Genomic DNA, 11,987 nt, shown 5'->3' with positions numbered 1-11,987 from the left:
AAGTGTTATATTTGATTGCTTAATCAAACGAGTTATTAAAAGTCTAAAGAGTATCCAGCACATTGATTTGATTGGCAGACGAGAGGCGGTGGTGAACCCGAACAAGAGAATCAATCAAACTCGGATGAATGGAGCCTGTCCAGACGGAGGCAGGAGGCATTGTGGTGCAGTAAAACGACACAATATCATCTTTTTACTGAGAGAATTATCCCTCCTGAAGGTCCCGCAAGTAAAACCCATTTCCAGCAATTACCACTTTATAACGCAGGCTTTGAAGTTCGACCATTTTTTTTGGTCTTCAGTCTTGACAAAGCTCTTTCTAGATGATCACAACATTGGGCTGAATCGTACTCCTCATGTCAAATAAACTGGAATCCACGTATACAACTTGTGGCTCTTTAAGGATAATCTTCTGAAAATGTTCTCATCGTGTGAGTGTTAAATTAAATAAAGCAGGAATTTCTTTTTGTGAAACTTTTTGTTGTCCTCCTGTGATCAGGAGGTTAATGCACACATATGAAATAGTTACCAAACACCATTTCATATGTGTGCACTAACCTCCTTGATTACAGGCCAAGTTATTCATTTCCTGCATCGCTGCTAAATGTCACTGGATTGACAGCGGCTGGAATAACTTGTCAGACCTCTTTCTTAAGCCTGTCGATGGATCATTAGCACCCCACGAGCTGCAATCACACCGGCTGTGAGAGGAACTGACCGCATACAGCTACACGGTGTCTGATTCATCAGCCAATCCCATGGTATAAATGGAACATTTATCAAGATAATGCTGTACCAAGCAGCACTTAATGAGCGAGTTGAGGGGGAGACACTAGCCGTCTGCCAAATGAGTGGTACGAGACAACCCTGGCCTTCAGCAGACAGAGTGAGACACTTCAAACAATGTCTCTCAAACTCTTCTCTTTGCTTGACTTTCTTTTCTACCCTCGGGAGTGAAGAACTGGAGAAACATTCTCCATCCCCTGTGGCAGATTTTCTCCACATATCACCACTGGCGAGAGTTGGTGCTAACCTCAAAAATATTCCTCCTTGTAAGTCAGATCAGGCTAAAATTGGAGGCACGTTGTGGCAACGTTTCAGGTCAAGTGATGGGGGTGTTATCCAAAGATTAAGTGTCTGGCACCAAGTCAGGGCTTGTTCAGCAACTTTAGTAAAAGGAAAGTGATAAAAAAGTGAAAGGCATTGGAGAAAAAGTGATATTATGAAGGTCAAGGGGAAATAGGAGAGAGCTGATGCAAGGAAATAGCTTTTAAAAAGTAGTTTGGCCTCTGCATAATAGAAAAGATCAATCTTGTTTCTGATAGCTGGTTAATGTTAGCATTTAAAATTTCAAAAATAATGAACTCAAAAATTTTGAGAAAAATATAAATGTTCATATCCGAGATGAGCAACATAACAGCTTTTTAAATATTAATTATTTAATATATCTTAAATATATATTCTTCAATATAATAAGTTGAAGCCAATTGACTTTACAAATAGACCTGGTCTATAGTGGTTCCTTGTTTAATCTATCAACCATTTCAGTCCAAAAAGTCATTTTGCAACTATTCTTTGTCTTTGTGGTAGCAAACTAAATATTCTGGGGTTTTGGGTCATTTGTCAAATTATTATATGAAGACATTGGCTTGAGCGTAAAGGGAAAACTCAATTTTAACAGTAAGAAAATATCTATCAGTGGGAAGGAAAAACTCCTTTTTAAGAGGAAGAAAGCCTCCAAAAGAACCAGGCTCAGAGGTGGGCGGTCATCTGCCTCGATGGCATCTTTAGTTTAAAGCTCCCCGGAAAACAGGACAGATGAGGTGGTGATGGGGAGGAGCAGCAGGGCTGCTCGTCCATTGGTCGGAAAGGCAGAATGACACAATTGCTATGACATTTAAAGAACAAGGGCTGATTAAAAAGCACAGGCATAAAGATCTCTGAGCAAGTAGAGCGACGACAAGATTATGAACGAGTGATTTGACAGCTCGGGAGAGCAGAAGTGACGAAGAAAATAGAGCAGCAGGAAAGCACGTGTTTCACAAAGGGGATTTTTCCCAGAGTTACAAAGGGTCTTATCAGTTCAGTTGGAAGGAACAACCTACGTCCTACTTCTTTAACCCCAAATCATTCAGAACAATCTCATACTTTTCATATTTTTCATTCAACAGGATTTACATTGTAGTTTCCTGTGTAAGAAGAATTAAACTGTTTAATTGCTAATGTTCACAAAGGAATGAAGATGAGACATGATGAAAAAGAACTTCATTATTAAACTTACATAAGATTAATTGAATAAGCTTGTCACTTGTTTTCTTCTGTGGAATCTAAATCTAAAAACTAAAAGTGAGCTGTGGACTAAATATAGTGGAGTATTTCCCACGGGATTATGGAGGAACAAATGGAAAGACTCAAGTACAGTACCTCAAAGTTGTACAAAAAGCATCTTTTCCCAATAATTAGCATTAATGAGCACGTAAGGCCAGGGTTTTTATGAACAAATGGAGGAGATAAGGTTTATGTATTACTTTAAATTCCCAGTTGTAAACCTTCACAGTGTCATCAAAGGCAGTTTATGTAATATCATTTACACAACATAATCCAAACCACCGCCGGCAGTTGTACCATCTCCCAGCTGGCTAATAATAATTCCCAGACATTACATTACTGAGACGGCTGCTGCTGATAGGGCTTATGGTGATGTGGCAGCAATGAATGGCAGCTCCCCTCGGTGTCATCCCTTCAGCTCCTCTGATGCGTCGCCGTCGTGACTGTGCTGCAGATTGAAGTGAAGTGATTGGGTATAAAGCTGTGAAAAGAGGGCTTCGGTGATGGGGCCTCAGTGTCCATTGAAGTGAGGGAATAATCTATCTGAGGGTGTGATAGCGTTGACCATCATTTAAGTAGCTTGAAAAGGTCAGAGAGGAGGGCCCAGGATGTGGGACCGCTCGGAACGGCCATTACAGTCATTCCGCTGCACTGTGTGAGCCGCCGCGGCCTGATTGATGCCTCTGAGAGAGGATTTGGCAATGCTTTTGTGTATATAGCTTGCACTTTCATATATTGGCTGCGTGTGTGTGTGTGCCTGTGGGTATAGGTATTTGTGTGTCACCTGGTCCGTGTGAATGTGAGGGAGGAAGTTCTGGGTAATCAAGTAAGATGGCCCGGGCTGAGAGTTTCATTCAGGTCCTCAAATGGAGGATCTGGAGAATGCACATCCATCCGCAGTCAGCCCATCAGCTCCTATAAGCTCTCTCCTGCCCTCCTCGTTCATGACTGAAGACCCTCACACAACCGCTCCCCTCATTTCTGACCAAAACAGCCTCAGACCAAGAAATCAATGGAACAAGGAGCCGTTTCCCTCCCCTCCCCCAGAAGAAGCTGATGTAATAAAATTTGTCTGCGGGGTAAGATGAGAAAAAAGGCAAGAATGGGAAAGGGGATCATTTTTGACTAAATAATATATTCTTGAGTGGAGAAATAAAGGAGGAACACTTGTGAAGTGCACAGGAAGTCCCTGCGGGTATAATTAACAATATCTACTGTTAGTATCTCTGCTTCTTGTCTCTCTGATGCTCAAAACACAGGCAGAGGCAAAACCAGACAGACTTTGCGCCAGTGGGTTTGCTATCCAGCTTTATGGTCTGTGGATTAAACAGCAGCGTATAACTACTCTCCCCAAGTTCTCATGTTTTATTGTTTTACAGCACTGAATGGAAGAGGATTTAACGTGGCTTTTTTGATAGTCATCACTCAGCCATTTAATAGGACACATGTTAATCGTCACAGGGGCTCCCACCGGGCCTTTTTTTTTTTTTTTTTTTTTTAACAAAAGACACTTTAAGGTGTCACAGTCGGAAAAGCTGCTTCGCTCTCGGAGTCCTGGTGTTGAACATGATGATTCACTGTCACACTGTCATGGCTGATTGGGACACTTGAACTGAGCTATTGTTAATGCTATTAGGAACAACACTGCTGTGGCTTTTATGAGGAGTACAGTTAAATCAAGAGTGAAATATGCTTGTTCACATTTCTGGCAGAGTTAGAAGAGAAGATTATGCATCTGCCATTTCTGTTCAACATGAAGCACCAGCCAGCAGCCGATTAGCTTAGCATAAGGACTGGAAATGGCTCTTTCCAAATATGTCTGGGCTCGGATCAGTTGCCAGGTGACCAGCGGAAACACTCGGAAGTTACTGCTGCTGGCCAAGAAATAGTCTGGCACGTAATCCCCTGCAAAATGGTGAAAGATTTACACTTTAGTTTTTGTACGGATCAAACCATCTAAATATACTTTGGTGAGTATAGAGCTGTAGCAGATCTGGACTGTACCTCGCTAGATGTCCCCTGCTGTTTCCTGTCTTCGTGCTAAACTAGTGAAGAAAGTTGCTGTTTTTTTTAATCATTTTTCTTTTCCATCTCTCTGCCAGAAAGCCAATGAGTGTGTTTCCCAAGATGTCAAACTCTGTTAAGTAACGGAAAGAATCATCAGTTAAACTGGGCTGGAGCTCAACACAAGCTGCTCCCCTCTTCCTCCTCCTCCAGTCAAATCGCACTTCTTCTTACACTTTAAGACTTTCAGATGTTGTCTCAAGCTCGTCTTTGACTTTGACTTTATTAAATAGCTGTGGCCATCAGACAACCACACAATCGATGTCTCCAAATTGACAAAAGGGGCTGTGTGCAATATACGTGCATGTCACAGTAGCTGTAACTCCATGAATCATTTAAATCTTCTCATTTGGCCTCATAAACCTAAAAGCTTTTCTGCACGGCAAACACACAGATTCCAGGTTTAAACAGAACAATTATTGGAAGCAAAATGAGTGGAGTCTGGTTTCTGTTGCTGGGTGAACTCGGTCGTTTTGATTTCTTAATATCTTCAATAATGTTCAAGATCAAGAGTAAACTTTTATGCCAATCTGAATGATTTTTGTTTATATTGTGCTTTTGTGGCAGCTTACATGTTTTGCCTCGCCAATGTGTGAAAGAATGCTCATGTTTGACTGTTGAAGAACAAGGTCATGTGATGAACAACAAGGTCATGTGATGAACAACAAAGAGTGATCAAGCCCATGCATACAGGAGGTCAGAGGTGGCTGGATGTAACAACAACCAGACTTCCTGTTGGGAGAACCATGACAATTACTTATTTTAACCCAAACTATGGTCCTTTCAGTTACAGGTGAGGAAAAATGTGACACTGACACGGGATCCCCTAGTGGACTGACAAGTGCATTACATTATTTGGCGTGATACCGGTTTGTATATGGTGCATCTGCTTCAATTAAATTTATGGTTTGGGGTTGAGTGGCCAGCAGCAAGTTTTCGCCCCATTAAGGAGCCTGTTAAAAATTAATCAAGCCATGCCTGTGAGGGTTGATGGTAAAAAAGATGCAGCAAAAGTGCAGATGCTGATTACTTGCATTTTATATTTGTAATTAATTACCTCAATTTGTCTAAACCAATTTTCTACTTGAAATTAAAGGAGCTTCTGTTGATAGGTTTAAAAAAAAAAAAAAAGCCACATTAAATCTTTAAAGGCACAGTAAACTGTGCTGTGGTGACATGCACTCTTCATATGGTGAACGGTCCGATTAGCTTCGTCTGAATTACCTTGTAAATTATGATAAAAGTGATTTGAGCCCAGACAAAAGGGCCTCCCATTATCTCACCTTCCAATTCTCCCTCTCTCACAAGCTCACACATTAAATGTGGCTTGCCAGAGCACAACACTGTGATCCCATTAATAGATTTTTTTTTTTAACACTGAGTTGCTGTGCTGCAAGATCCACACACACGTGAATGTCAGCTGCAGTGGAGAGAAAGCAATAACTCTTCCGAAAATAAGACTGCTGTGTGAAACTGGTCAGAATTTGTAGCACGAATCACACGATTTCACCCCCCCCCTCCCCAAGTATCTAACAAGCAGCTGGAAATTTGACGTCAAACAGGCGTCCGGCCGGGCGGAACAGCATTTCCACTTTCAGTCAGGTGTCTCCCATAAACCTGGAAATTGTGAGTCAGAGATGTGTGACTGGGTGTCAGAGCTCGCTGTGCTGTGTGATTGCCGTGTCCCGGAATAGCAAAAAATACCTGCCGATAGCTACTTAATTCTAATGAGGGTTTTATGAGTCGCGATCAAGAGCTCATTGGCAACGTGCTCAGTCAATAGCGCCTTCTCTTCTGCACAGAGCCTTGGCTTATGTGCCGACCCCAGCAAATTGACTCAGAGATTTATACATCTATTTTCTAAAGGTCCCCCGTTCGTAAGCCTACAGTCAGGAAGGAGAATTAGTGTTTCAATGGATTTCACTTTCGCTATGAATGCGGAGTGGTTGGAACATGGCCCCGGCTAAGGAGAGGCCATTGGTAATGAACTCTTTTGTGCTCTGCCACTTAAAGGATCAAACACCTGACGCTGTGGAGGTACTCGGCCCGGCGAGGGACCCGATTTATTTCGGCTGCCAGCGGTGGTGAATCCAAAGGGTTGATCCACACGCTGAGGACCTCTGTTCACCTCAGTGTGTCGTCAATATTGATCGATTTGCCTTTCTGTAGCTGTAAGATCCAATGATCTAGATACATGTACACACACCAGACCTGAAGGCGATCGGAAAAAGAGGCATGCACCATCTGTATGAGCAATGCAAACTGTTTCCTGTCCACACAATGAGCTGTCTTCCAAATGACCCACTTCCCATAGTACACCAACGAACAGCGCTCTTCCATGGTCGGACTCTTGAGTAGGAGCAGGAATTTTGACAGGGTAGTGTCGTTCCAATCGGCACACCGCTGTTCTGCACTGACCGGAAATGACCTCAGCATGCAAACACGTCACCCGCCAAAATATCTGCAGCTTTAATTATTTTACCCAGAAACGAATGTGTTTTTGTGCCATCTGTTTAACACACTTGATAAACACACGGATTCTTCTCCCAGCAGCAGTAGCGAAAAAGAAACACTTTTGTGGCGTTCAGGAACACCTGCAGCTTCCTCAGAGCCTTAATTTGAAAATTCTTCACGCCGATGGCCCCGCCCCTTCCTCTACAGAGCCAAGATGGCGAGCGTTTAGGGTGGAAGGTGTCCAGCATTTCGCACTTCTTTTTTGGGGCGTTTTGGGTGCATCGTCCTGGTACTCGTGGCTCGCTGGATGATTCTGTATTTGACAGTCTTGAACACGCTTATACACACAGAATAGTGAGTGTTAGTACGTAAGTACGGGATTTGCAAGGGGCGGGGCCAACGGCGGGAGGAATTTTCTAATTAAGGCTCTGAGGAAGCTGCAGCTGTTATTGAGTGTGTTAAACAGATGGCACAAAAACACATTCATTTCTGGGTAAAATAATTAAAGCTGCAGATATTTTGGCAGTTGACGTGCTCACATGCTGAGGTCACAGCAGTGTGCGGGTTGAAACAACACTACTCTTGTCAAAATTCCTGCTTTGCACAAGTAAGAGTCCCAACACAGAGGAGCACCATTTGTTAGTGTACCATGGGAAGTGTGCCATTTGGAACACAGCGGAGGTTTTGCAGGCATGTTGTCACGAATATTAGTTTTGGATAAATTAAACTGTTGACTTGCCGTCTTAGCAGGAAAAATTCAGGGAATCGGCATTGGATTTATCATCTGAGGATCCTGATATCTGCTAAATTTGATTGCGATTTATTCAGTAATTGTTGAGATATTTGGCAGTCAGACACGTACATTAACACAAAGAAATCCTAAGATGGTGGCCAAAGAAAAGCAGATGACCGTCAGCTGGATTTGTCTTCTGGGGACGACGATGCATCAACATGTAAGTTGCATCTTAATGTTGAGGTAGTCAGTCAAGAATCGTATTTCGTAGGTTTAATATATAGATAAAGCTAGTGGAATGAGATGTACAATAATTTCTCTGTACATACGGAAATGTAAAAATGTTTATTTCTTTTTAAATCCTTTACATTATGTTCTTTATTTTCATTTGACATGCCCACACTGCACAATACATATACAGGAATACAGTAAATCAGCTGTATTTTCTGTAGTAATTGAAAAAAAATTAAAATAAAGACAAGACTACTGTATTATAGCATTGGGAAGTTCTATTAGCTCATTAGTGACTTACTTTCAGAATTGTTATTAAAACTATTCAACAAAAACATTGAAAAGAAAAATTAATCACACACTTGATTCATTTACTTCTCCAGTTTAACATAATATTCAAAGGTCACCGGTCAGAAACGGATAGCAACGGCAGAAAAGTGATAATCCCGCTGTGACCTTATCTCCTGCTGACACCCACAACCCAAGGCAGGCGGCGGGTGGATGGGTGACATTATAACTCTGCACCACCCCTCAGCCAACTGTGCCCAGCGCCGCACTTCATCCATTAGCAGTCTGACAGTTTAGTGTCACATGGTGGCCCTGTGGAGTAGATGCGAGCTGTCACAGTTCAGAGAATCATGGCTAGCCAGCCAGCGATCATGGCTACACCGCCCATGGGAGCCATTTTGCGTAAGCCGGGGTCCCCTGTGAGAGCCTGGTGGTACAGAGAGCCACAGAACATCCCGATGCCCGCTATCAGGAGGGTACCAGCCTGCGGAGGAGAAACACGTTTAACTGACTGTTTCTAATCAGTGAGGATATCAACAAACTGTGACTGTAAGGCTTGTCATTATACTCATCGTCACAAAGGTCGATGGAAGCACACGCAACTTGCAAGTTTCTTAAATCAAGACAAAAGCCAGTCCCTCCAGGAAACCAGTCTTAAGATCACAGTGAGCAATGCAAAAATAAATCCAACCAACCGCTGCGATATTTGGAGGATCTTGCCAAAATTCTCACTTTTTCTAAATCAAACATCACAAACATCAAACATTTTTGATCACAACGGTCACACAAAAAAACCTCCAAGAGTTCCTGCAGAGAATGATAAACATGACCATATTGATGTAAACTGACAATATGCAGTCTACATCCAGTCACAACATTTCCAATTAAGAAGCAGGAGACAGAGTTGAGGGACGGAGGAGCAGCATCCACTTTGGTTATAAACCACCATTAGTCTTTTTTTTTTGGTAGTATTTCACACCGGATGTTATTTAACACTGCTAACAAAATTTCCATATAAGAAAGGATTCTGGAAAAGTTTATGTTTTACCCTGTTTTCATTGTTTTTCCACATATTTGGTCAAGTCTGTATTTAGTCTGCCGCTTGGAAGCTGGGAACTTTAACAATTTAACAACACTTTCTTTTGCATTCACCTCTATCTCAATTTTAAAAAGTCTAATTTGACCTGTCTGCTTGCTTACTAACTAGTTTTTAAGCTCTCTTGGCTTCAGCATGTGATGCCCTTCACTAAATATAATAGATGTTAGGCCCACATCAATTTGCATTCTTATGTCTGCATTGATTTATTTTTTTCCACCTAAAGTATATTTTTCTTCAAATTAGTTGCATTACTCCTAAGTCTTTGCACATTTCCAATTTTTCTCCCATTTCATGCCAATTTATAGTACCATCACTACACCTTGGGGTAATATGACTGTTGAAAATGAAGAAGTAAAAGTTAGCGAATTGCTAAACAGAGAACACGTGAGTGTATCATGTCTCAGAGGAAATACAGGATGGATTTTAATTGTTTTTATCCCAAAACTCCACCACATGATTCAAGAGCTCTTGCTGAGTTTGGCTGCAACGTGGTTCTTGGCTGCATTTTCAATCAGAAAGTGTTTTGGATAGTGTATCTTTGCATGGTCCATGCACAGCAAGTACGGTTTAAACTTTCACTGCCAATTTTAAAACTCGTATTGCAATAAAACAAAACTTCTAAATAATTACCATGAGTAGCCAGAAGACACCGTTTGCTCAAAACAGCATCCTGTGTAATTATGGCGCAAAGGAATACTGACTGACAGTAAACAGCAGTGACACTTGCTCTATTTTAAAGGATACTCAGGTGCATCCAGCCCCGAGAGTCGGTATTAGGCTTCTATACTCACCACAGCAGGTTTGCCGGAGTGGGCAGCACCCAGCAGGGCCAGGCTGTGGTAGAAATGGTACTTGTTGGCAGTTTCAAAGAGCTGCAGAGACACACAGAGACAGAGCTTTCAGAAGAGACCTGCTCTCTCTCCAATCAGTCTTCAGTTCAGTGAATCAAACATATTCTGGAAAGGCCTGACGAGGGGCACTACTGAAGACGATTGTGAAAGAGAAATGGGATACTATCAGGTCCCTATTACACCATTTTCATCAATCAGGCCGAGTTCTCTAATCGCACAAAGAGCAGACGGAAAAATATCTTATTCTGAAAGAGGAATCTTTTGACAGTTAGAAAGTTTCTAGATCAATAATGCAATTCAACAAGTGTAAAAAAAAAAAAAAAAAAACATATCTCAGCAGCAACTTTTTAGCTTCCTGTGTGTATAAAATAAACTTCGCTATAGTAAAACAGAGCACGGCACTAAAAGCAGTCTCAAAACGGCATAAAGATGATGATTTCTAGCAGGGTCATTGAAGTAGAAACTGAATGTGATAGAAGTAATGTGGTTATCAACAGTACTACATACCACTCTCTGGTAGTCATCAGGGTCGTTGTTTTTGAAACCTAAAACAAGCAATATGGGGCAGAAAAATTACACAGAGCAGTACCTAAAATGAAATATAACTTTTGATCACACATTACCAGAATGTAACACAAACGGATGATAATAATCAACAGACCTCCATTTAAAGTTATCTTGGGTGGAAGGAAATGTATAAAGAAAATAAAAAAATACATTCAGAAAAATAAAAATTGGGGAAAAAAACCAAACAGAAATTAGCCTAATAAAACGAGAAAGTAAATACATAGAAAGGTAAATATAAAGAAAAATGATTACGAGGGCAAATTAAAATATAATAATAATACATTTATTCCCACGTGAATTATGAATATTATTTTTGATGCATTTAATAGCCTAGATTAATGCATTTATTGGAAGAGTAATCTTTTTATTCATTATATTTTTAGTTTCAGTCCTCCATATATTAGTGAAATATGCCGAGTGCAGACCGAGTCAGCCAACTCATATATTCATTTTAAAAATTAGCCACATAATATTGATTGCGAAGCACAATTAGATTCAGCTGCATCTATCTAACACCAACGTGTACGTTTGTCTGCACGGCAACGGGAAACATTGACCCACCGCCCTCCTCCACCACGAGACTCCGGAGGCGGGTCACCTTCATTACGAAATAGTTCATTTTACTAAAATAACGAGCTGCTTGGTGGGCCCTTCCCATGCCGAATTAAGTATTAACTCATACAGCATTAGTAGCACGTGTATATTTTTCCTTTAGAGTTATCGAACCGTGTCATGAGGAAGCAAACTTGTAAGTTTGCACATTTTCGGATGGAGGCTGGAACAGTGAGCGTCAGCATGACAGTCCTACTCGACTCTTGTTTTACTGTTCAGCTGAACGAGAGAGCTACGGAGAATAAGCTCCGGTTGATTCCCTACCGTGAGCCCCGTACGCCCCAGCTACTACCGCCGAAGTCCCTGACAGAGCCCCTAACCTCCGCACCACGACAGCAGCGGTCATGTTTGTTGTTAGCTGCGTTTTTTGCTACAAGAGGGAGAGCGAGTGAGTGACGGCGATGCTGCGTTCACTGTCCCTTTGTAAGTTCCTATTGCGAGTTCCTTTTGCTGAAGTCCCTTGCTGAGCACGATTGATTTGTTTGTGCACGAAGCTCAGCAAAATATTGTAACACAATGTCACAGCAAAAATAATAGTGTAAAAATGTCAGGGCTGCACATAAGCTGTGAGAATTATTATTTTTTACGATTTGTAAAAAATAACTCGATATGAAAACAACAGGTAAGTTAAAAAGTCTACAAACACGACAATTGTTTAAATAATATTAGGCTACATAAATAAACACATATTTTAGTTCCCGCAGGTCTGACTTTGTGGCCGTTTGCCAACGCACGTTTGAGAGTCGTCCCCGTGTTCTCC

General features: G+C 41.5%; 1 protein-coding gene across 1 annotated transcript; it reads right to left on the bottom strand.

The window, feature by feature from the left end:
- Positions 1 to 7,905: 7,905 nt before the first annotated feature.
- On the bottom strand, positions 7,906 to 11,635 carry tmem256 (transmembrane protein 256). Its single transcript, XM_069714180.1, has 4 exons — positions 11,492 to 11,635; positions 10,556 to 10,593; positions 9,989 to 10,069; positions 7,906 to 8,582 (listed from the first exon to the last, which is right to left on the bottom strand). The coding sequence occupies exons 1-4, from the start codon at positions 11,571 to 11,573 to the stop codon at positions 8,439 to 8,441; spliced, it is 345 nt and encodes a 114-aa protein (XP_069570281.1). The 5' UTR covers positions 11,574 to 11,635; the 3' UTR covers positions 7,906 to 8,438.
- Positions 11,636 to 11,987: the final 352 nt, after the last annotated feature.

The sequence above is a fragment of the Brachyistius frenatus genome, unplaced genomic scaffold, assembly GCF_029030835.1.
Source record: "Brachyistius frenatus isolate BFR_SWC_R1_liver_20210118 unplaced genomic scaffold, ASM2903083v1 Contig_127, whole genome shotgun sequence".
NCBI lineage: Eukaryota > Metazoa > Chordata > Actinopteri > Embiotocidae > Brachyistius > Brachyistius frenatus.
The sequence above is the reverse complement of the archived record's forward strand: the minus strand, read 5'-3'. Positions and strand labels throughout refer to the sequence as shown.

Coding starts and splice junctions, on each gene's coding strand:
- tmem256 (XM_069714180.1), bottom strand. CDS start 11,573: ATGACCGCTGCTGTCGTGGTGCGGAGGTTAGGGGCTCTGTCAGGGACT. Junction 10,594..11,491: donor TGGGGCGTACGGGGCTCACG/GTAGGGAATCAA, acceptor TGCTTGTTTTAG/GTTTCAAAAACAACGACCCT. Junction 10,070..10,555: donor CTGATGACTACCAGAGAGTG/GTATGTAGTACT, acceptor GTGTCTCTGCAG/CTCTTTGAAACTGCCAACAA.